Raw genomic sequence first — 20,995 nt, 5'->3', positions numbered from 1 at the left:
ACGGACTGGGGGAGATGCCTGCCTCTGGGCTTTTAGTCCCTGCGCTGGCGGCATGTGGGCAGCTTTGGGAGGGCATCACACAGGAAGGCAGAGCCTGGGGAACTTGCAGAGCCTGGCCACCCTCCTCTCAGGTGCCGGAGGCAGGGCTCTCTGTGGGTCCCAGTTCTCTCATGCTCTAGGGTCGTATACGCAGCTTCCTCCACCAGGAACATTCCTCCACAACTTTGTTGAACTTCAGAATCTTCCAGTGTGAGTTCATAGGTCACTTCTTTTTGAAGCTTTCCTTGGCCCTTCCTCTATTCCTGCAGCCCTCAGGCCACCCTCTCACAGTACCCATAATACCTATCATCTCCTCATCACCCAAGGAAGTGAGGCCAGAGAGCAGGGGACAGGGGCTGCTCCTCTGTGTGTGCCCAGGGTCCGACAGAGGGAGTCTGGAGAGGCCCAGGGCCGCTGGGGCTTGGGACTGAGCCCAGGACTGGGGTGGGGGTGGGGGTGGAGGCTGGATCCTGCCAGGAGTGGATCCTGTCCCTTTAATAGCTGCTGGCCAGGTCCTCCTTGGTCTCCTGCTTTATCTCCTGTTCAGCTGTGACTGCAGCTGCTCTGCTGACTCATGTGCCCCAGCAGCCAGCAGGAGCTGGGAACATGGGCTCCCCAGGGGTCTTGGCAGGCTGGGGGCTTCTGGATTATAAGACTGAGAAGTATGTGATGACCAGGAATTGGCGGGTGGGCGTCCTGCAGAGGCTGCTACAGCTTGGGGCCATGGTCTACATGGTGGGGTAAGAGAACGGCTCCTGGACACATTGGCCGGAGGGACCATGACCGGTCCTGCTGGGCTGAGGGTTGAGGGTTTGGCTCTTCGGGGGCTGGGCTGATGGTAGTGGAGGCGGGGGCAGGTTGGAGCAGGGTAGTGTGTTGGCAGAAGGAAGCATCTGTGTCTGTATAGTTGCCAGTGGGTGTAAGAGCAAGCCGTGTGTTTGTGTCCTCCTGTGTGTCCACCTGCCTCTTTCCCTGGGCCTTGTCCCTAACCCCATGTTGGGCTTTGGGCACAGAGCAGGATGGACTCCACCCTTGCTCAGGAGGCCCTGGGCAGCAGGATGTAGTCCCTGACACTTGTGAGAGCTAGAACGCTAAGGCCCCCGATAGAAACCACCAGTTCTGGCTGAGTCAGGGGAGTCTTTAAGGAGAAAGCTGGGTCTAGCTGGGGCACGGGGAGGATGTTGGCTGCTGAAGGAGGTGATAGTGGGTATCTCCAAGCCCATGGGTACCTAATAGGAGACACCCATGTGGGCACTGGCTCTCTGATGCATGGCCTGTGCTTCTGGCCTGTGCAGGGTGTTTGGGGGGATGAGAATGGAGAGGAGGCAGGGGACCTGAGTGGTGTACTGGGAGCCTACAGGTGTGAGGGAGAGAGGCTGAGAAAGTAGGGCGCAGCTCCACCACTGCTCACATTGTGCCAGGGACATACCATACTGCCCATTGCCTCCTCCCCAGGTGGGCCCTCGTCGCCAAGAAAGGCTACCAGGAACATGACCTGGACCCCCAGATATCTGTTATCACCAAACTCAAAGGGGTTTCTGTGACCCAGATCAAGGAGCTGGGGAATCGACTGTGGGATGTGGCTGACTTCGTGAAGCCGGCACAGGTGGGTGCTTCAGTGCTGTCGCCAGGTGACACCTCTGATACCACTGTTGCAGCAGGCATGTGCAAGAGAGGCATGTGATGCCAGACAGGGGTGGGGGCTGGCACTGTCACAGGGCTGGGCTTGGGAAGGGCCTTACAGAGGAGTGGCACCTGGACAGGACTATTGGGGATGTGTAAGAGGTTTCCAGGTGACTGAGAGGAGTGGCCAGGAAGCCAGGCCAAGGAACTACATTTACAAAGGCTGCATCTGGAAAAGAGTGGAGTGTCTGGGAACTTGACATTGAGCTTGAGCTTGAGGGTGGGGGTGGGAGGGGCATAGAGGGGCGGGGCCAGGCCCTGGAACTTTCTGTATACTTGCCTCGTTGGGGTGCTGCTATCAGGCCCTCCTCCTCCGCGCCTCCCACACTGCATTTCTGACCGTTTCTTCTACCCAGATTGTCCACAGCCTGTTTCCACCTGTGTCCTGCTGATGCCCAAATAGTAGCTCCAGCGACCACCTGCCCTGAGCACAGTTGCTTCCTCGGTGCACATTCACCATGTACAAAGAGAAATCACTTCCCTCTCCCAGGTGGCCTCTTTTCATCCACTAGTGCCAAAGGTGGACACAGTTTGACCCCCGTCCCTCACCCCGTCCTATCCACCTCCCAACAGTATTCACAGCTGCCCATGCCATACCTGGACGAGGCTGTGGTCTTCTAGTGGGTCCCCAGGTGCACCCATGCAGCAGCCAGGCTGAGCTTTCACATGTGACATCATCAGAGCCTACTAACCCTTGCTTCCCACCCTTGGAAGGCTCCTTGTCCATGATGGTGGCCACCAAGTCCCTCCAGATCCTGACCGCTGCCATAGACCTCAGCCCTCTGCCCAGGCCTTGCCTCGCCTTCCTGGGTGTATATTCCCCCCAATTCACAGAGCTCTCATGCTCAGCACATGGGCATCAGCCACCTTTCCTGTCCTTGGCCACCTTTGCCCAGGCAGAGCTCACCACCTGCTCCCCTGGCCCTTGACCATGTGTGCAATGAAGGGTCCATCTTCCTATCAGTCTGAGCACGTGCCCAGCCCAACTCAATTCTGGATCTTTAGTGCCTGGAAATAAGAGGCTCCTAGAAAATTTTGGTTAAGTGAATGAAAGTGAACATGAAAAATAAACTTGTCTCAAAGAGGCAGACATGGGCTCAGAAATGGCCAGAAACCCAGCCAGGCTCCAATCTCTCCTTCAACACTCCTCACTGGAGGCATTTTCCTGGGGCACAGGGTTGATGACTCGATGAGGCCAGGGCTCCTTCCATCACAAACCAAGCTGCCAGCTTCTGACCTCCCGCTGAGGGAGCCATGCAGGCGCAAACCCTGACATTTGTCTTCTAGGGAGAGAATGTGTTCTTCTTGGTGACCAACTTCCTTGTGACGCCAGAACAAGTTCAGGACAGGTGCCCAGAGGTAAGGTTGGCTGGGAGCCTTCCAGCGGGTCCGCAGTTCCTCTTCTAGCCCTGAGTCACCAGTCATGTCCTCCCTTCTCCCTCCCAGGGTGACTGAGGGCTCAGTATGTGCTACTGTATTCCAGGCACTGGGATAAAATTTTGTGTGAATAATTTCATTTAGTTTTCACAAGTATGCTGCCTGGTAAGAATTACTGCAATTCCTCCCAGCCTTTGGGTGACCCCAAGAAAGCTCACCACCTCCCCTTTCTGAGCTCATCCCCAGAACTCTGTGACTGTGTGCAGGCATTAATGACCATGTTTTACTGAAGAACAGGCAGGGAAGGGCTTAGCCTGTGGGGTCCTACTTCCCTACCCAGGCCCCTTGGACTAGGGTCCTGTCCTTTGTCTGCCACGCCCAGTGCCTCCAGCATGAACTTACCCTTCCCAGGGTCCCTCCACCATCCCTGTTGTGTGATCTGAATTGGGATCAGAGGAGCTGGGCATCGATGAGTCACTTCTGCCCTGACCAGGGACAGAACTACCAGGCAGAAAAGGGTCTTGCCTTGCCTTGGTGTACAGCACCTGCATTCCATCTGGCCAGGGGCTGCTCACGCTCCCTGCTCTGACTACCTCCTTCTATTTACAACCTCCAGCTTTTCCATGTGCCCCAAACCCAGGGAACCTTGGGGGACTAAGGCAGGTGGGACAGGTTATGGTGGACTGCAGAGCTAAGTCACCCACTAGGCCCTTGACAACTCTGCTCTCACCCACCTCAGCACCCCTCCATCCCGCTGGCTAACTGCTGGGCCCATGAAGACTGTCCTGAAGGGGAGACGGGAACACACAGCCATGGTAACTGTGGGTCCTGTCTTCCAGTGCTTCTACTTGGAACGGGGTTAGGGGGGGCAGGCTGGGACCCTGGGAGGCTTTTGGTGCAGGCCTGGCAGTGCCTCTGCATGTCTCCTTCTTGTCAATAGCCCCTTGTCCACCCATCTCCCACTTCAAGCCTAGAGTTTGTCTTGTGTTTTCAAGGCATAAAAACGGGCCAGTGTGTGGTGTTCAACGAGACCCATAGGACCTGTGAGATCCAGGGCTGGTGCCCAGTGGAGAGCGGCACTGTGCCCATGTAAGTCTCCCCCAACTCCCAAAGCAGGGTCCCAGGACTGGCAGATCCTTCCCCTCACCTCCCCCCAACCCACAGAAAGCCCCTGCTGCTCCAGGCCGAGAACTTTACACTGTTCATCAAAACTACTATTACTTTCAGCAAATTCAACTTCTCCAAGTAAGTGTGGGAGGCCAAGTAAGTGTGGGTCCTGGCAGGCCCCAGACCCTCCTTATCACCATCCTGGCCTGACCTTCCCTCCCCTGGCTCTCTCAGGTCCAATGCCTTGGAGACCTGGGACAACGCCTATTTCAAGCGCTGCCAATATGATCCCCTCTCCAGCCCCTACTGCCCGGTGTTCCGCATCGGGGACCTCGTGGCTGCAGCTGGAGGGGTCTTTGAGGACCTGGCATTGCTGGTGGGTCTGTGGGAGGCAGGGTTGTGGGAGGACTCAGGGAGAGGGTCGGAGCCTGTGTGACAGCGGAACATTGGTGTGCTGTGTGCAGGGAGGTGCTATAAGCATCCACGTCCTCTGGGATTGCAACCTGGACACCGGGGGCTCTGAATGCCGACCCCAGTACTCCTTCCAGCTGCAGCAGAGGAGCTACAATTTCAGGTGCCACTGCCACAGACCCCAGTGCCCACGTGCTGCTCCTCAGGCAGGTCCACCTCCACCTGCCTTCCTGGGGAGGTCAGGACAGACCCAGCCCAGCCCTCTATATGCTCCGCTCTGTATAAGAGGGGGGGGTCCCAGTTGCAGGAGGGGGTATTCTCAGCTGCGGGACCCCCAGCACAGACCCTGTGTAACCTCCCTCCTGAGCCCTTTCCCTTTCACCCCATCTGTCCCCACACCCTGTGTTACAGCTGGGACCCCTCGCATCCAGCCTCCCTTCCATCCACCCTGTCCCCAGCATCTCCCCTCCACAGCACAGAGGCCTTTCTTTTTCACATTTCCCTTAAGGTTTTATTTTTAAAATTTTTTAATCTATAGAAAAGGTCAAAGATTAGTACTGTGAATACCCACACGCTCTTCATGAAGGTTCACCGGGATTTTTCGTTTGTTTTTACCATTTTGCCACATTTGCTTCTCCCTCCCAGATATATTTAGATAAATTTCAAACGCAACCATTGAAAAGTAAGTGGCAGACATCCAGACACTCACCCCCCCTCAACACTGTGCTGAGAATGAGGACCTTCCCCATGGGACCACTGTCCTATTGTCATACTCGAGAAATTTAGCAGCAGCAGAATAAATCTCATATTTAAATTTCCCCAACTGTGCCAGTAATGGTCCTAAATCTTTTTATTTTCCAATCAGGAAGCAGTCAAGGACCTTGCATGGCATTTATTGTCTCTGTCTCCTAAGCAGACCTCCCCTCCCCTGCCCAGCATCCTTCTGCCACCTCAGGTCACCTTCTCACTGTTGCTCAAATGCATATGTGCACACGGCCACCAGGCCTGGAGATGATGCTCCTGACGTTGCTGCCTGGCCTGGCTCCACTGATCTCGCCAGCCCTTTGCAACTCTATGGGGCTGGCTCCCTGCCCACACCCTGCTCCCCTCACCTCTGTGCTCTCTCACTGGCCCCGCTTTCTCTGCCTAGAACTCCTTCCTGAACCCTGAAAAACAGCCTGAAAATCTCCCCTGCAAGAAACCTTCCCCGATTCCTAAGGGAGACTGTGTTCCCCCCTCTGGCTGCTCACAACCCTGGCCTAACCTCCCTCACCCCCCTCCACTGCCGGTGTCTGTTTAGAAACTCTTCTTCTGTCCCTGTCCCCTCAGGAGTCAGGGAGCTTCTGAGAGGCAGGTCCTGGTTTGATTTCCCCCTGTGTCCTCAGCAACAATACAGAGCTGAGACCCAGGATTTGGGGCTGGGGCTAGGGGTTGATGGAGTCAATGGATGAGCACAGTGGAGGCCTGGGAGGGCCAGCCCAGCCTGGGAGAGGGCAGAGCAGGTCACCAGACTTTCTCTTGCCCACAGAACAGCCAATCACTGGTGGAAAGCCTCAGGTGTGGAGGCCCGGAGCCTGCTTAAGCTCTATGGGATTCGCTTTGACGTCCTGGTTACTGGGCAGGTAGGAGGGGCTGGGTGGGGTGGGCCAGGTGGGGGTGGGAGGAGGCGACAACCATGGCCTGAGATGCTCAGCCCAGGTGTCTCTCAGGCAGGGAAATTTGGACTCATCCCCACGACCATCACTTTGGGCACCGGAGCAGCTTGGCTGGGCATTGTGAGTGTGGCCAATGTGGCCTCCCTCTGGCTGCAGACAGCCCATGCCCAGACCCGCCTGCATGCACACTGAGCCCTCTCTGCCTGCTGCTGGGTCTTGGAGTGAGGGTTGGGGAGGTGGCAGGAGGGCAGGCTGGGGCAGGGACACAGGTCTAACCTGCCTCTCCTAGATCACCTTCTTCTGTGATCTGCTGCTGCTGTACGTGGGTGGAGAAGCCCATTTCTACTGGACAACCAAGTATGAGGAGGTGAGCTGTGGGCCTATTCTGCCGTCAGGTGCTGCTGCACTTGGAGGATGTTGGCCAGAGCCCCAACCTAATGTCCTCATCTGTAGGCAAAGGCCCCGAAGGTGACCGCCGAGCCTGAACAGACAGAGCCGGTCTCTGCACCCCCAAGCCCGGCTGCCCAGGTGGCTTAGAGGAGGCCCACCACCTGCCCCTATGGCCCCTGCTGCTGCTGGGAGCCAGACACTGATGCCAGGGTGGCCCTTCCCTGGCTCTGGCCCCCACTTGCTGGCCCATTCTTGAGGCCCGTAACCATTCCCTGTGGCTGGGAAGGGTGGGGTCCCACCTTGGGGACCTCATGGATGAAGACACTGTAGAACCAGGGTGTGGGTAGGGGGAAACTCTACCTTCAACTCCCAAGCAGAATGTCCCTCCCCTGACTCCAGCCTTGGCAGGGTGCTGCCTGGGAAGCAACAGAAGCCAGTTTTGCACAGAAATCTGCAGTGGAACAGGAGCCATGGAGAAGGGTAGAGCCCTGGGCACCACGTGGCAGGACGCTGGTGGGGCTCCAATGGGGCTCTTGCTATGTCTGTGTCTGGAGAACTCTTTCCTAGGCTCTGTCTCCAGTGCTCCCAGCAGTGGCCCACTCACCAGCTGTCAGCTCTGACCCTCTCACTGACTAGCTAACTCCAGTCCTGCCTGGCTTCTTCTCCCTGCCAGCACCCCCATCACAGGCAGAGCTCCCATCCTCTCAGCTGTGCTGCACTGGGGGCTGTGTGGCCAGAATCCACAGCAAGGTAGAAGGAAGCCTGACAAGATGGGCTGTCTCTGTTGCTTTGGTGCTGCGTTGCAGGGGGTGAGGTGGGGGGTGGGCAGGTCTCACCTAGACTTGGGCTTCGTCCATGAAAAGGGCAGTGGGTTGGGCAGATGATCCAACCCACCAGGACCTTAGGCAAGGGCACAGGCATCTCTTGGGCCTATACCTGCTCAGTTTATGATCATCTGGGTCTTTATGACCTTCTATATTGCCTTGGTGAACCTTCAAGCCCAGACCCCTGGAACCTGTTCACTGGGCTTCCTGGGAGCCATGAGGGTAGGGAAGATGTACATCTGAAATTCAGTCCTTCCCAATGTCATGACTAAAAACCTGTTGACTATGACCCCAGGTGAAGCCCAGTGGCTGGAAGAATGTCCCTAACAAAAGACACAGAAGCCCCAGCAGGTTGGCCTGGTTTGGGCTCTGGAATCCATCTGGGGTCTGTGTCCTGCCTATGGGAGAATTTCTCCAGGTCTGGGAGATCCACGGTCAGAAGGGGAGGCACGGGGGCTACAGGAGTCAAATCCTCTCTTAGTCCCAGGGAAGGGGCAGGGACTTGGGAGTACTTACCCCAGGGAGATGAGGGGCTGCTTCTTCATGGCTCCCCGGTGACCAGGGGTGTGCTAGCAACTTGCCAATGGAGTGACATGGACCAGTTGGAGAGGGCTGGGAGGGGGCTCAGGCTGGGTTAGCATCTGGAATCATCTGGCGCCCAGAACCTCAGCAGAACCTTAGGTCCCTGCTGACTCTCAACCCCCAGAGCAGTGTGAGGCCTTGTTATTGGAGCAGGGTCACATGTACTGTACCTGGTTGTCCTCGGGGCCCAGAGAAAGCCAATGACATGACTGCAGGAAGTCAAGAAGTAAAGCCTGCCAAAGCCAGCAACCTCCTGTGTGGTTCTTACAGGCAGGAATGGGGGAGTTGGAGATGTCTGTAGTCGACATAGAACAGTCTAGGGGAGACCAGTGGGGGAGGGGCAGAGTGGGCCTGGGAACCGTGAAAGGCCTGGGGCATCACAGCCATCAAGTGGGCTGGAGGGTACTTGGAGCAGATCCAGGCGCTTGTGCACCCATACTTAAGCGTATGTACCATACCCATGTACCTTCGCAAGCATTTATCGAAAAGCCCTTGAGGGAGTGGGCAGAGAGAGAAAATGAGCACCAGCTGTGACAGCTGGGACTGAATTTGGAAACAGGTATGGCCTCAGTCTGCACCCAGGGCAGCTGTGTAGATGATGCAGGCATGTGCCTGAGAGGTGTTCGTGCCCGGGCAAGTGTGCCATGACATCCCTGAGTAGGCTGCAGGCACACACCATATCCTCTGGGAGCCCTGGAAACTAAGGCGCTGAGGAACCCTGAGCATGGGCAGGCCTGCAAACATGAGCTGCCCCAGGCAGAGGGGCCTCCCAGGTCCTCTGGCCTCCTGGGGAGGTGGAGGAGGGTGGGCAGGCCCCCAGCTGTCCTCATGGACCGGAGGGATGCTCCTTGCAGCTGGGCTCCTGGGCCAGTGTCTGGCTTTGGGGCTGCAGGACCTGCACCATCTCCTCCAGGCTGCCGCTGGGGAACAACATGTAGTGTGTGGCAGCCAGCTGCTACAGCTCCTGCTGGTTCTCCTTGCTGTGCCAGATACCATAGCCAAAATACACCATGAGTCCTGCGCAAGCCTGAGGGCCAGGTCCCAGCCCTTTGCTCTCCTTGCCCTCCTTGGCCCCAGCCTGGCCCACGCTCGCCAGTGAGCAGCAGATGGAGAAGCACAGCCAGGTCAGGTAGGTCAGCCTCAGCATGAGGCAGATGTTGAGGAGGCTGCTCAGGGCTGGAGTCAGGGGCACCAGAGGGATCTGAGAGAAAGGGCAGGGCTGGGCTGCAGTGGCCCCGGGCAATCCCTGACTTCTCCTGTGCAATGGAGCCACCCTCATACATTGGTGAGTGAGCGTATAGCTTTTGGGACTGTTCTATGAATTGGCAGAACTTGTGCTGGCTGTTCTGAGCCTGTAGCTATATTCAATGTCCTGAAAGGAGGCAAGCAGACTCCTAGGGACAGCCTACAGCTCAGGAGATCCACTAGGGCACCTCAGATGCCAATGGCAGCCCTTCCTAGCCTAGAAGTACCTTGTAGGCCTGGAGGACCCTGGGGAACCACAACAGCAGCCTCCCATTCATGGATAATCAGTGAGAGGTACCATGTCCTGAGAACCTAGTCCATGCCAGTCCCCACACCATGGGCAGTCCCTGTTGTCCCATCCCATGGCCATCACAACCTTCCCTCAGGCTTATTTATTCCTGGGGCTGAGGAGTCTTTGTCCTTCTGCTCTTCCCACTTCATTGAAAGTGAAAAAGTTGGTGTGACAACATGTTAGCTTGTTCACAGCAAAATGGTGGCAATTCATTCAAGCAAAGCAAAACCAAAACAGATATCCTCTTTCCCCAGAACTTTATACATGTTTCCAGGTTTATGGAATAGAATTTTAGGGTAACCTATAGCCTGTCTGGCTTAATGGGATGCTGATAGTATGATAGGATAGTGGACTCGTAGACAAGATAGTGCCACTTGGAACAGTGCCTTGGCCAGCCCTCTTGGTCCCTTCTGATATTTGCTTGAGGAACTTCTCAGCTGGACTCCCTCTTCCTGCAGGAATCACAACTCCCTTAATCCTCCCATGTGGCCTAAACATAACAGGGCAGATGTTCCTTGTTCTGAAATGCCTTCACAAAATTCTAGACAAATGCATTTCAAGCCAAAAGACGGGCAGTTTTGTATACCAGAGACACAGTTTCTGTATACAGGAACTCCCCTAAAGCCTTACCGATGACCACCTGAGAGCTGGTGTGCAGTGTTTTGGAGCAATGACTTCATCCAGCCAGAGAAGGGTTCTCACCATACCCCCTCTCACAGGCACCTACAGTGGACACATGAGGCCAAGCATGGATGGCATGGTGAATGGTTGGGACAAGTGCAGGGACCCCACTGAGCAAGGCAGTCACACAGAGCAAACCCACGAAGATGTGGTGAAGCTAAAGCTCTGAAGAAGAAGCAGGCAGGTGGAAGATGAATACTCTACAAGGCCAGGATTACCCTGATGCCAAACCCAACAAAGACATCACAAGAAAAGAAAACTACAGGCCAAGATCCCTTATGAAAATACTAGCAAACTGAATCCAGCAACATATAAAAAGGACCAAGTGGAAATTCCCCCAGGAATGAATGCAAGGTTGATTTAAATAGGGAAGTCACCCAGCCAGGCATGGCTCAGCGGTTGAGCATCGACCTAGGATCCAGGAGATCGAGGTTCGATTCCCAGTCGGGGCACATGCCCGGGTTGCGGGCTCGATCCCCAATGACTCTCTCATCATTGGTGTTTCTATCTCTCTCTCCCTCTGCTGCCCTCTCTCTGAAATCAATAAAGATATACACACACACACATACTATATATATATATATATATATATGTTTTTTTTTTAATTGACTTGAGAGAGAGAGGAAGGGGGGAGAGAGGGAGAAACATGGATGAGAGAGAACCATCAATCTGCCTCCTGCACCCCTACTGGGCATGTGCTTTGCACCAGGAATTGAACCAGCAACCTCTCTGTGCATAGCACGATGCTCAACCAACTGCACATCGGCCAGGGCTGTTTTGTTTTTGTTTTTGATTTACTTTAGTTCTTTCCTATATTCTCTATATTTAACTCCTTTTTGGTCCTGCCCCCCAGAGGAGTCAGAGCCAACAGCAGTTGTGCGGGCGATGTGCCAATCAGGACTCTGTGCGTTGCGTGAAGGGCGGGCAGTTGGTCGCGTGGAGTTGGACCGAGTGGAGGTGATAGCACAGCGTGAGGCTAGGCAGTGACCACCATGGTACTGCGGGGCCATGTAGTGGGGGTTAGGCCGGGGTGGCAGCAGGGCAGGAGGGTGTCATTACTGACCCGGTAGCGCTGGGACCCTGGGCGCTACCCAAGGTCGTGTCTGGAGTATGTGGGCCCTCTCAGGGCCTAGTTTTTAAAATTGATTTTAGAGAGAAGGAGAGAGAGAAAAAAATCAATGTGAGAGAGAAACATCTGTTGGTTACCTCCCGCGTGCACCCCAACCAGGGATAGAAACTGAACCCCTGGTATGTGCCCTGATGAGGAGTCAAACCCACCACCTTCTGGTGTACAGGATGACTGAGCCACCAACCAACTGAGCCACCCGGAGGCCTGTGCTGGGTTCTTAACTAGGCCTTCCTACACTGGGCTCTCTTCCTCCAGTTCAGGGCTCGGCATGGTTGGTGGACCAATGCCTGATTATGTGAAGTTTAACGTGAACATAGATCCATTCAGTGGCCTATTGTTGTGGCTGCTTTTGTGTTAAGACATAATTGAGTGGCTGTGACAGATTGCATGGCCCATCCAACATAGAATATGTACTATCTCACTCTTTATAGACAAAGTTTGCTGACCCTAACTCTAGCTGACCCTGTGTTCTGCCAAAACCTCTGGTCTTCTCTCTCCTGAAGCCTGGAATGCCAACCCCTTTGAGCTCTGGAATGTCACCCCTCCTCCTACTTAGCACACACACAGACCACCTGCTGCTGTAGTCCGAGCAGTGGTCCTAGGTCCTCTGGCAGTGTACCTGTCACCCTGCTATGCACACACTGATTGCAGGGGGTATGACCTTCCCTTGCAATACAACGACACGTGTACTGGGTGGAAAAGGCTTCTGCTAGAGATCAATTCCCTTCTTGTTGAAGCCTATGGAGAAAGTAACCTATGAAGAATCCAGGGCAGTGTCCTTCAGAAGGAAGACATTTTAATCACCAGGGTGTCTATCACATGTCACAGTTGCTGCGACAAAGCCCTTCAAGCAGCTTGGGACTGAGCCAAAGTGGCCGGCTCTGGCCACTTGTCTTTCCTTGTCTGGAAACCATCACCTTGCTTTCCTGGAACCTAGCCTGGCACAAAAAGGGGCTCAGAGACTGCAGATTGAACCAAGCTTTCTGCCAGGTCACCAGAGGGTACCTGCACGCCTTCCATTTCTGGGAAAGCAGCCACCATTTCTGGATTCAACAGAAGCTTCACACAGTGCTTTATGACTCTTCTCTAGCGGGTGGGCATCAACTACCAGCCCCCCACCGTCGTCCCTGGGGGAGACCTGGCCAAGGTGCAGCGGGCTGTGTGCATGTTGAGCAACACCACCGCCATCGCCGAGGCCTGGGCCCGCCTGGACCATAAGTTTGATCTCATGTATGCTAAGCGAGCCTTTGTGCACTGGTATGTGGGGGAGGGCATGGAGGAAGGGGAGTTCTCTGAGGCCCGGGAGGACCTGGCAGCTCTGGAGAAAGATTATGAAGAGGTGGGTGTGGATTCCGTGGAAGCAGAGGCTGAAGAAGGGGAAGAATACTGAATGGGAGAGTCTGGCTGGAGAGTGTACCCCTCTTCTGCTCTCTCCTGCCACCCCTCAGCTTGACTGGTTTCAGGTTGTTTGCTATTAAAGTTTCTATATCTACCCTGTCTGCTGTGGTGCTCGACTGGGAGACACTCGTCTGCCCCCAGGAGTGGATACCCCAAAGCCTGCAGCCTTGTGTGGAAGGCTGGTCTGGGCTACACGGTGCTGTGCTTTGGGGTAGGTGCAACACTACCCACACCTGTAAGGAGCTACTGCTTACATGGCATGACCCCAGGGGAAACAGTATTTCCAATCCAAGATTTCAAAGCATTAACATTTACTACATTCTTGGAAAACTGAGTTAGGTTTTTCAATTGAATTTGCCATTTTTCAGGCTTGTCCACTGATGAGACACATAGACTAAAGTACAAAAGCTTGGAACTGGAGTTTTAGAATCTGAAGTCCATGGAAGGGGTGGGGATACCCACAGAATCCCTAAAACTCTGGGTCAGATGTGTAAGGTCAGGGCATTTTGGGGGTGATGGGTTTTATTGGCTTCTAACAGAAGGTTAGAAGCTCTGTACAATTCAACTTTGTCCTGTCTGTGGTAACTTGACAATGTTCCCCCCTCCGTGCTCAACCCCCTGCCACCACTGCACCTGAGCACCCTGGGAATGGTCTCAGAGTCCCTCCTTTCACTTCGAGCAAAATGCGTTGAATTCTGTTAGTAAAAGACCTAATAATATGGACCTTTTCTCTGAGACTGAGACTGAGGCCCAGGAGGACGAAGGCACTGGTTTCAGTCACTTGGTTAATTGAGTGGTAGCAGCTCCAGGATCAGCACGCACACAAATTCTAAATATCTGTGCCTTAGTATAGTCAAAAGATGACAGAAAACATCTTGAATGGACCCTCAGTTTTTCAAAAAGGTTTATTACCAACTGGAGGAAATAATACATGACCTCTGTTAGGAGGCCGTGGAGCCCACAGCAGGTGGGGGTGGCAAGTCTCTGTTTGGCTCAGGTACTGCTCCGGGTGGGGCTCTTCCCTGGCCCGCCCCCCTTGGGCAGCCTGGTAGCACTGGGCTGTCGGGGCATCCTCTGGCTGGATCCTTCCCGGCAGCTTCGTTCTGCCAGGGCTGGGCCTCCACCAAGAGCAGTGCTGCCTTTGTTTCTCCCTGTGCAGACACAGAAAACAATCATTAAGAACCAGGGCGAACTCCACAAGCACAGTGCATCTCTATTTGTGTTCCTTGAGCAACATTTACATCTAGTACGTTTCTGTCACAGTCCTTTCCACCGGGGACCCTATGTCAGCCCAGGATTCTGAAGACTACCTGGAATTGGGCAAGACCAGTCCTTGGCAGAGTGCAGGAGGCCCTCAAAGGTGTCCTAGGATGGAAGTCGTGCCAGGAGTGGGGAGGAAAGTGTCAATGGTCAATTTAGGGGAAGGGAAGCTCAGCACTGACTCCTGCCCTGGGAAGCGTACGGGGTCAGCTAAAGCTGCCAGCAGCACAGGAGGGCTCACTACCAGCAGGGCTGCTGTCTCACTGCCCCAGGCACTCTCCTCTGGATTACCCACGGCTGAGTCCATCAGACTGATAAAAACCACAGGAGCCATCAGCAGGTGACGAAGTCAGGCTTTTTGATCTGGATCTTGGAAGCTTTTCCTCACACATTTTCCTCCCTCCCTCTATTCTGCAAACATTCAGTGGTCAAGCCTCTTGCTCTCAGGTTCACTCCCAGATCCCATGGTTGGGCTCCTGCAGAGGCCTGACTGCTCAAGACTTGCTCTGACCCCTGGGTAGTCACACTCAGATGGAGACTACTGGTCTATTTCGTGTTTTGTAATTTGCTTATTTCTCTTTTTTTGTGAAGACGTTACCATACCTGGACTAGAGCTTTATTTTAAATGAGTGACTTCCCTGGGCTCAGGGTGTTGACAGCATCAGCATGACTAAGAGGAACCCCCAGGGGACAAAATGTACTGGTGAACAGGCTCACACACTGGTTCACAGTTCCTCCCTTTTAGGCCAGCCTCGGCCAGGGTCTGCTCTGTGGGCTCTGACCAGGGTATGTGTCCCCTGCTTGACTCCAAGCCTCCCTCAGGGTTCACAGTCAAATAGCCTGCCTCAGGGAAATTGTGAATTCTTGGAGAAAAGAGAGAATAAAGTTTCTTAGGGACCTGTTAAATCATTTCTGTTTCACCATTTGTCACCTTGAGCAAGCTGAGGCACCTGCATTTGAGACTCTGCAGGCCCTGACTCCTATAGGACATCTTCACTTTCTATGCTCTCTAATACTTAAAACTAAGTCCTTCCCAGGATTCCTGAAGGGATATGACTGCCCTTCTTAAGAGAATTTCTGGAATGTTTTTCCTCAGAGAGCGGGATCTTTGCTGCCTGGCGTAGTGGGAAGGGTTACAGCCGTGCCTTGCCTGGAACCCAGGCAGTTCCTTCCCCTGCCTCACCTACCTGGACTTCACATTCAAGTGCTCATGTGCACTTGATCTGATGGAGATGTAATAACAGGTTACCTAGAGCCGAGGGGGAACAGACAGGAACATGTTGTGGGCTAAAGCTGGGTCAACTCAGCCTGCCTTAAAATTGGACAAGGCCAGTGATTCACAAAAAACACACAGAGAACTGTCACCCACATTTTCTTTGGTACAAATGCCAATATTCTGGTCAGTGGGCAAGGATCCCTGTGAGTGCATGAGCCCCGCCACCCTGCAGCATCTCCTAACATGCTAGTGTCCAACTCTGAGGCCACAGCACCTCCCCAGGCTGGGCCATGCGGAATTAGGTCTCGTAGCATCAGGGTTAGGGATCCTAACCCTGGGTTCCTGGGCATCCCACAAACTCTCGACAAGGGGCATTAGCTGAAGGACTCAGAAATACAGCTCAGGCCCAGCTCACCCCCAGCAAGTGACAGGGTAGGTCTCGGGTGGGCCTGACTTTTAAGCCAGCTTCTCTTCAGCCTGTTACACGAGTTCCCCCTTCCCCCCAGTGTAATGACAAGGGTCCTTCTGAATCTTGAGGATGACAGCAAAATAGAAAAGGGCAAATGTTTCTCTAAATTTGACAAGGCCCTAAACCCTGGAAATGACACTACCATGACTTTGAGTCACAGAAGGTGTTAAAACCATCTAACAATGAAAGACCATTTATCCAGCTCTGTGCGATTCATGGAACCCTCAGGAACCCTGTGCTCCTGGGGTGAGTGGGGCGACCCATTCAGGCCTCTTTAAGGAGCTGGAGGGTGAGGGTGGAGGAGGGTGGTCTGCGGGGCCTGAAGTGGGAAGACCTGCTGCATTCAGCTGGGCTCAGGCTTAGGCTCAGCCATGCCCTCCCAGGGGAACCAGCACGGGACTTTTTGGAGCTGGTCACATGGAATGGAGGGTGGGGTTGAGCCAAGGATGACCACAGGCTGGGGAGGGGTGGGGATATGCCCGGTTCCTGAGGGCACAAGGACAGACGACATCACTGAATATTAAAAAGTGGTCTGACTTATTGTCTTCAAAAGTCCGTGTTCCTCCTATCCCTAAAACCAGCTTGTGTCTACTCAGGGTTTTGTGACCCCCTAATGAAGCAAACTCCCAAAACACACCAGCCAATCGTTCCCGTGATGTGGGAAGCCCCCGAAGCTGGGGAGATGGCCAGACCCGGTGGGACCCTGTATGTCATTTACCTTTGGTGTGGCCAATGTAAGTCCCACTCACTATTCCCTGCAAGCTCTGCCAGCAGAGCTGGTTAGGAAAGAGGATTTATAAAAAATCGAGCAGGAGCTACTGGTCCCCAAGAGAGGTCTTTCTCCTTTGTGATCACAGTGCCCCCTAGTGGTGGAATCGGCCAGTGGCGCCACCAAGGCAAAATATTAGTGACTGGCCCTGAGCATGCACTTGAGTGCCTGTTGTGTAAGGAAGGAAAAGAACGGATTGTGTAGGGAGGACAGGTGAGTGAGAAATGAGGAGAGGGGAAAAAAGCACTATAGCCCTGCTCCAGGAGTGCACTACACCCTGGCAAGGCAGCACTGCAGGTCACCCAATGTATTCAAGGCCACTGGCCGTTGCTGGAGAGTCAGAGAAAGGTCTGCATCCACCAGCTAGTTCTGCTGCCCTCTCTGGTTGGGCACACAGTAGGGGCTTAATCAGTGCTTCCAGAACACATACAAACAATGACAAAGATTGACATACCACATGAATGCGCACACGTGCACTTTTAACCCTTAACTTAGCCTATGCTTCTTGGGGGGTGTTTGCCCTTGCAAGACCCCTCCCCGAATGGCACACAGCACTGATGAGGTGTTTCAGGAAAGTGTTACTGTCAATGTTCTGGAGCAGCGCCGTCCAACAGAAATATAATGTAAGCCCTCTATATAATTTTAAATTTCCTAGTAGCCACATTAAAAAGTAAAAATAAATAGGAAATTAATATATTTTAATTAACCAAAAATATCCAATATATTATCATTTTAACACATACTCAATATATAAATTATTTGTGAGGTGTCACATTCCCTTTCTGGGCCAATTCTTCGGCATCTGGGCCTGTGGTGTACTTATATCCTCAGGGCCTCTCAAGAGCACCAACCACCCCGGGGCTGTGGTTTCCCTATTGGACAGTGCAGCTCCACGCGAGGCTCATGGCTCCACACCAAACTTCACCTTACACGTTCTGGATGGACAACTTTTTAAAACTTAGTGTCCTTGAACTTCAACAAACAACACTCAATTAAAATTTTCCTCAGTGACTCCACATCCTCCCTGTGACAAAAATTACCCCTCTGTGCTTTTGGGGGTCTTGTTTCCCCTTTTTCTGCCAAAAGAGGCAGACCCATGGCCTGGAGCAACTCTACACTCCAATTCTGTGGGAAACGTAAGGCTGTTTGGCCCCAATAGTCCCAAACCCCCATTGTCTTCCTCGGCCACCATGGTCCCCACAGCAGGGTCACTCTGACAACTCTTATCTTCTCTATCCCAGATCCTGAGGTGGAGATTAATGAGGCAGCTGGAAGATCTGTATGAACAGAGGCTGTGACATGTGGCCTCAGAGATCTGTCTTGTGTGGTGGCCTCTGCCTCAGCTGTAGCACAGTCCTGGCATTGCCCCTTGACTGCCCTGCTCCCTCCAACTCTCCCCATCAACAACCTCCCCCCAATCTACCCACACCACACATCTCCTCAGGGGCTCCCTGTCCCCACATCCTGGCTGCTGGCCAGCAGCCTAGTAGGACCAAAGGCCTGAGCACTCAAGGAGAAAATAACCCTGTGGGGCCCCAGCGCTCCACTCCTAACCCCACCTCCCTCAGGGATTCCTCTGGTCTTCCCAAACCCTCTATGCCAGTGCTCCCAGCGCCATGCCCAGGGCACACCTCTTGACTCTCCACCCTCCTCTCTCCCCCCACCCTCCAGCTCAGGCCCAGCTCCCACCAATGGCCTGGACACACACCATGCATCTCTGCCTCACCTTTCTTCTCTCAGCCCCCTCTCTACCACCCCACCTCACAGGGCTCTGCAGCTCACACAGAGGGCCCTGCCCCTCAGTCTGCTTAACCCCTGCTGCTCCCATTTCTGTCTCTGTCACTTTTCTAGCCATCTCCCTCACTGGACTGAGAGCGTGTCCACCCTGCAGCCCCACTGTGCCCTCAGCACTGCAAGATGGCCTGGTACCCAGTCACTGAGTTAGTGGTACCACCTTCTTGAGTGAGGAGGGCTGTTCCCAGTTTCTTCCTCCCTCTGGAAACTCACCCATCAATTCCTCAACTCAGCCTGTAGTCCACCCACCCCTATCTGACCCACGTCTCAGCTTTTCCCTACCCCTCTCTGGCCCAAGCTCAGGTGGCACCTGGAATGGCAAAGTGGGGGATGTGGGGAGGGGTGTGTAAAAGTGCAAAGCCAGAGCACCTGTAGGATCTCAGGGCCTCACACACCCCTGGCACTGGGCCCCCAGCCTCATCACACCTGGCAATGCCTGGAAGGTATCCCCATCTCAAGAACCAGGCAGAAAGGAGAATAATGGTTTTGCCTCCAGCCTGTCCATCCATGTACATGACAGCATCTAAAAGACCAAGGTGTTTCTCACACCTAAGGCTTTGCTGTTCACAGCATGCCCAACATGCCTCTTCCCTGCCCCTCGGCCTCCTGTCCTCCCCTGGTGCAGGGGCACCTCTATAGCGCGCAAGTCTTACCCAGCAGAGTTAGACTCTGGGGGGTAGGGGGTGCTGGTCCCATTCTAGAAATACTGCAGGTTGTCTCTTACTAAACCATGAAATCATGTCCTCAGTCTCTAAGCTGCGTGGCAGTAGGATCCTGCCCTTGCAGCTAAAAGCTGTTCTGGCTTTCTTGGGCCACAGCAGTTTTCATGGAAACAAGAGAGCACACCAACCCCCAGAGATAAACCAGTAAATGCAACCTGCAAAAGGAGAGAACAGGCAGCAAGAGAACCGGAGGGAACCAGGGGGGGCCGGAGAGAGAGGCGAGTGCGTGGCAGCTGGGCTGTGGTGCAGAACCGGAGAGGCTGCAGGCCGCAGGGCCGAGGAAAAGGAAGGCCTTGCAGGGGGGCTACAGTTCTTGGCAGAGAGAAAGGAGGCCTCTGCAGGTCAGAGAAAGACACAAAAAGAGCAGATGGAGCATGGGTCAGTGAGGAGGCCAGGGCCTCTTGGGAAAGGGGGGGTGAGTGCCTAGGGCCCTGGCACTCCCACCCAAAGGGGCCAGCCTGCCCTCCACTCCAATGTCAGCTGCTTCTCAGGATGTCTGTAAATGCCTGAGTGTTGTGACCAAGGAGCCAGCCCAGGAGGTTCTGCTGCATCTCAGAGGGTTTCTGATAGTCATCAGGAGCAGAAGTGACACACAGGGAGCTCTGCTATGACATCCTCATTGCCAGTACCTGTTCATAACCCTTCAGAGTGAGGAGGCCCCTTGAGCCTGAGCCCAGTGCTCTGCCACTCAAGCCTCTGCACCCTGAGTGTCTAGGGCAGCCACGACTGCCACACTGACTCCTGTCCAGCAATCCGACAAAAGCTCAGAGGGCCAGACTCCTGGGCAGGATTTGGAGCTGGGTGAGGGGGGTTCAGGGGAGGGGGTTGTAGGAAGGCCTCCCTGCCTGCCCACTCCCTGAACACTTCCCTGGAGACTGTACACACTATGACCACAGGAACCAAAGCAGTCTTGTCCCTGTATTTGTGGTATGAAGGCATGAGTTATGAGGTAAGAAGAGAATGGGACGGCAAAAGTCCCAGATGAGGCCTAGCCTGCTTGGGCCTCGTTGGGGCACCCTTTCTGCCCCCACCTGATCTAGACATGCTCTCTCAAGGCTAGCATTGAAGCCAAAGCTGGGGACTGCACCAAAGGGGAGAGCCCTTGTATGGACCCAGTGGGTCATGGGAGAAGACCTACAGAAAGGCCTGACCACTGAGGGTTTAGCCTGTGTTGTACTGGGCACTGCCCACCTTCTGGCCCCTGCCACCCCGCCGCCTGGGCCACAAGGGCAGAGAGCACCCCAGCTCTGACCTCGGGTCTCTAGTACGGTCGATGTGGGCAGGGATACTGCAGCAGGGTCCTGGGGCTCGCTCGCCAGCCTCTGCCCGGCACACATGGACTTGAGCATCTGGAAGACTGCGAGGGGAGCGACGTTCAGCTTCAGCAGGTCCACCAGGATCCTGGTGAAAACAGACGCGGTGAGGCAGTGAGCGCTACTGGACGCGGGCCGTCCGCTCGGGAGAGAACGGGCCGGGCATAGCTACCAGACTGGCGCTGGGTCCAGGGCTACCTCCCTCAAGGCCCCGACTCTACTCTGGGCCCCCAGGGGGTCCCGACAGGGACAGGAGGCTCTTCCATATAGATCAGTGGCCGGGCGGGGGCTGAGAGCGGGGTTGTCTTGGGGTCGCACGAGCGCGCAGCCCCCACCCGCGCCCGCTCACTTGAACACGTCGGGATCCATGGCGCCGCCCGCCGCCTGCGCCAGCTCGTACAGCTCCATCTCCTCGGCGCTCAGCACCTTCTTCCGCCGCAGCGCGAGCTTCTGTAGGGCCGCCTCCAGCCCCGGGGGTGGCCCGGGCCCGGGCCCGGTGCCCGGGGCCGCCATCTGCGGGGCCGGTGGGAAGGTGCGCGCCACAACCTCGCCTCGCCCCGCCCCACCCTGCCCCCGGGCGCTCCCACAGCGCCCTCTACCGGCCCTGCCGGCTGTTCCTCTCCCTGCAGCGTCACACTG

The 20,995-nt window shown here is 54.8% G+C and overlaps 3 protein-coding genes across 4 annotated transcripts; 1 reads left to right on the top strand and 2 right to left on the bottom strand.

The window, feature by feature from the left end:
* Positions 1-606: 606 nt before the first annotated feature.
* Positions 607-8,309, top strand: P2RX6 (purinergic receptor P2X 6). Its single transcript, XM_081122533.1, is given in 13 exon segments — positions 607-779; positions 1,495-1,645; positions 3,010-3,081; positions 3,839-3,914; positions 4,095-4,188; positions 4,264-4,344; positions 4,441-4,582; positions 4,671-4,780; positions 6,146-6,239; positions 6,327-6,392; positions 6,562-6,639; positions 6,726-6,764; positions 6,767-8,309. Coding segments are annotated over 13 exon segments (1,236 nt in total). The 5' UTR covers positions 607-645; the 3' UTR covers positions 6,866-8,309.
* Positions 8,310-8,894: 585 nt separating this feature from the next.
* SLC7A4 (solute carrier family 7 member 4) lies at positions 8,895-9,591 on the bottom strand (the record flags this gene model as incomplete). The annotated part of the gene is given in 3 exon segments (XM_081122766.1): positions 8,895-9,023; positions 9,027-9,269; positions 9,541-9,591. Coding segments are annotated over 3 exon segments (423 nt in total).
* Positions 9,592-13,700: 4,109 nt separating this feature from the next.
* On the bottom strand, positions 13,701-20,933 carry MZT2B (mitotic spindle organizing protein 2B). Of its 2 annotated transcripts, XM_081123174.1 has the most exons (4): positions 20,706-20,933; positions 20,296-20,444; positions 19,199-19,378; positions 13,716-13,964 (listed from the first exon to the last, which is right to left on the bottom strand). In XM_081123174.1, exons 1-4 carry the CDS (start codon positions 20,867-20,869, stop codon positions 13,807-13,809), a joined length of 651 nt encoding a protein of 216 aa, XP_080979300.1. In that variant the 5' UTR covers positions 20,870-20,933; the 3' UTR covers positions 13,716-13,806. The 2 variants fall into 2 exon arrangements, with proteins under 2 accessions (XP_080979299.1, XP_080979300.1); XM_081123173.1 differs by lacking the exon at positions 19,199-19,378 and having other exon boundaries at positions 13,701-13,964.
* Between the last annotated feature and the right edge of the window lie 62 nt (positions 20,934-20,995).

Source organism: Miniopterus schreibersii, assembly GCF_964146895.1.
Source record: "Miniopterus schreibersii genome assembly, chromosome: 20".
In the NCBI taxonomy this organism is placed as follows: Eukaryota; Metazoa; Chordata; class Mammalia; order Chiroptera; family Miniopteridae; genus Miniopterus; species Miniopterus schreibersii.
Note: the sequence above shows the minus strand (reverse complement) of the source record. Positions and strands in the feature narration are given on the sequence as shown.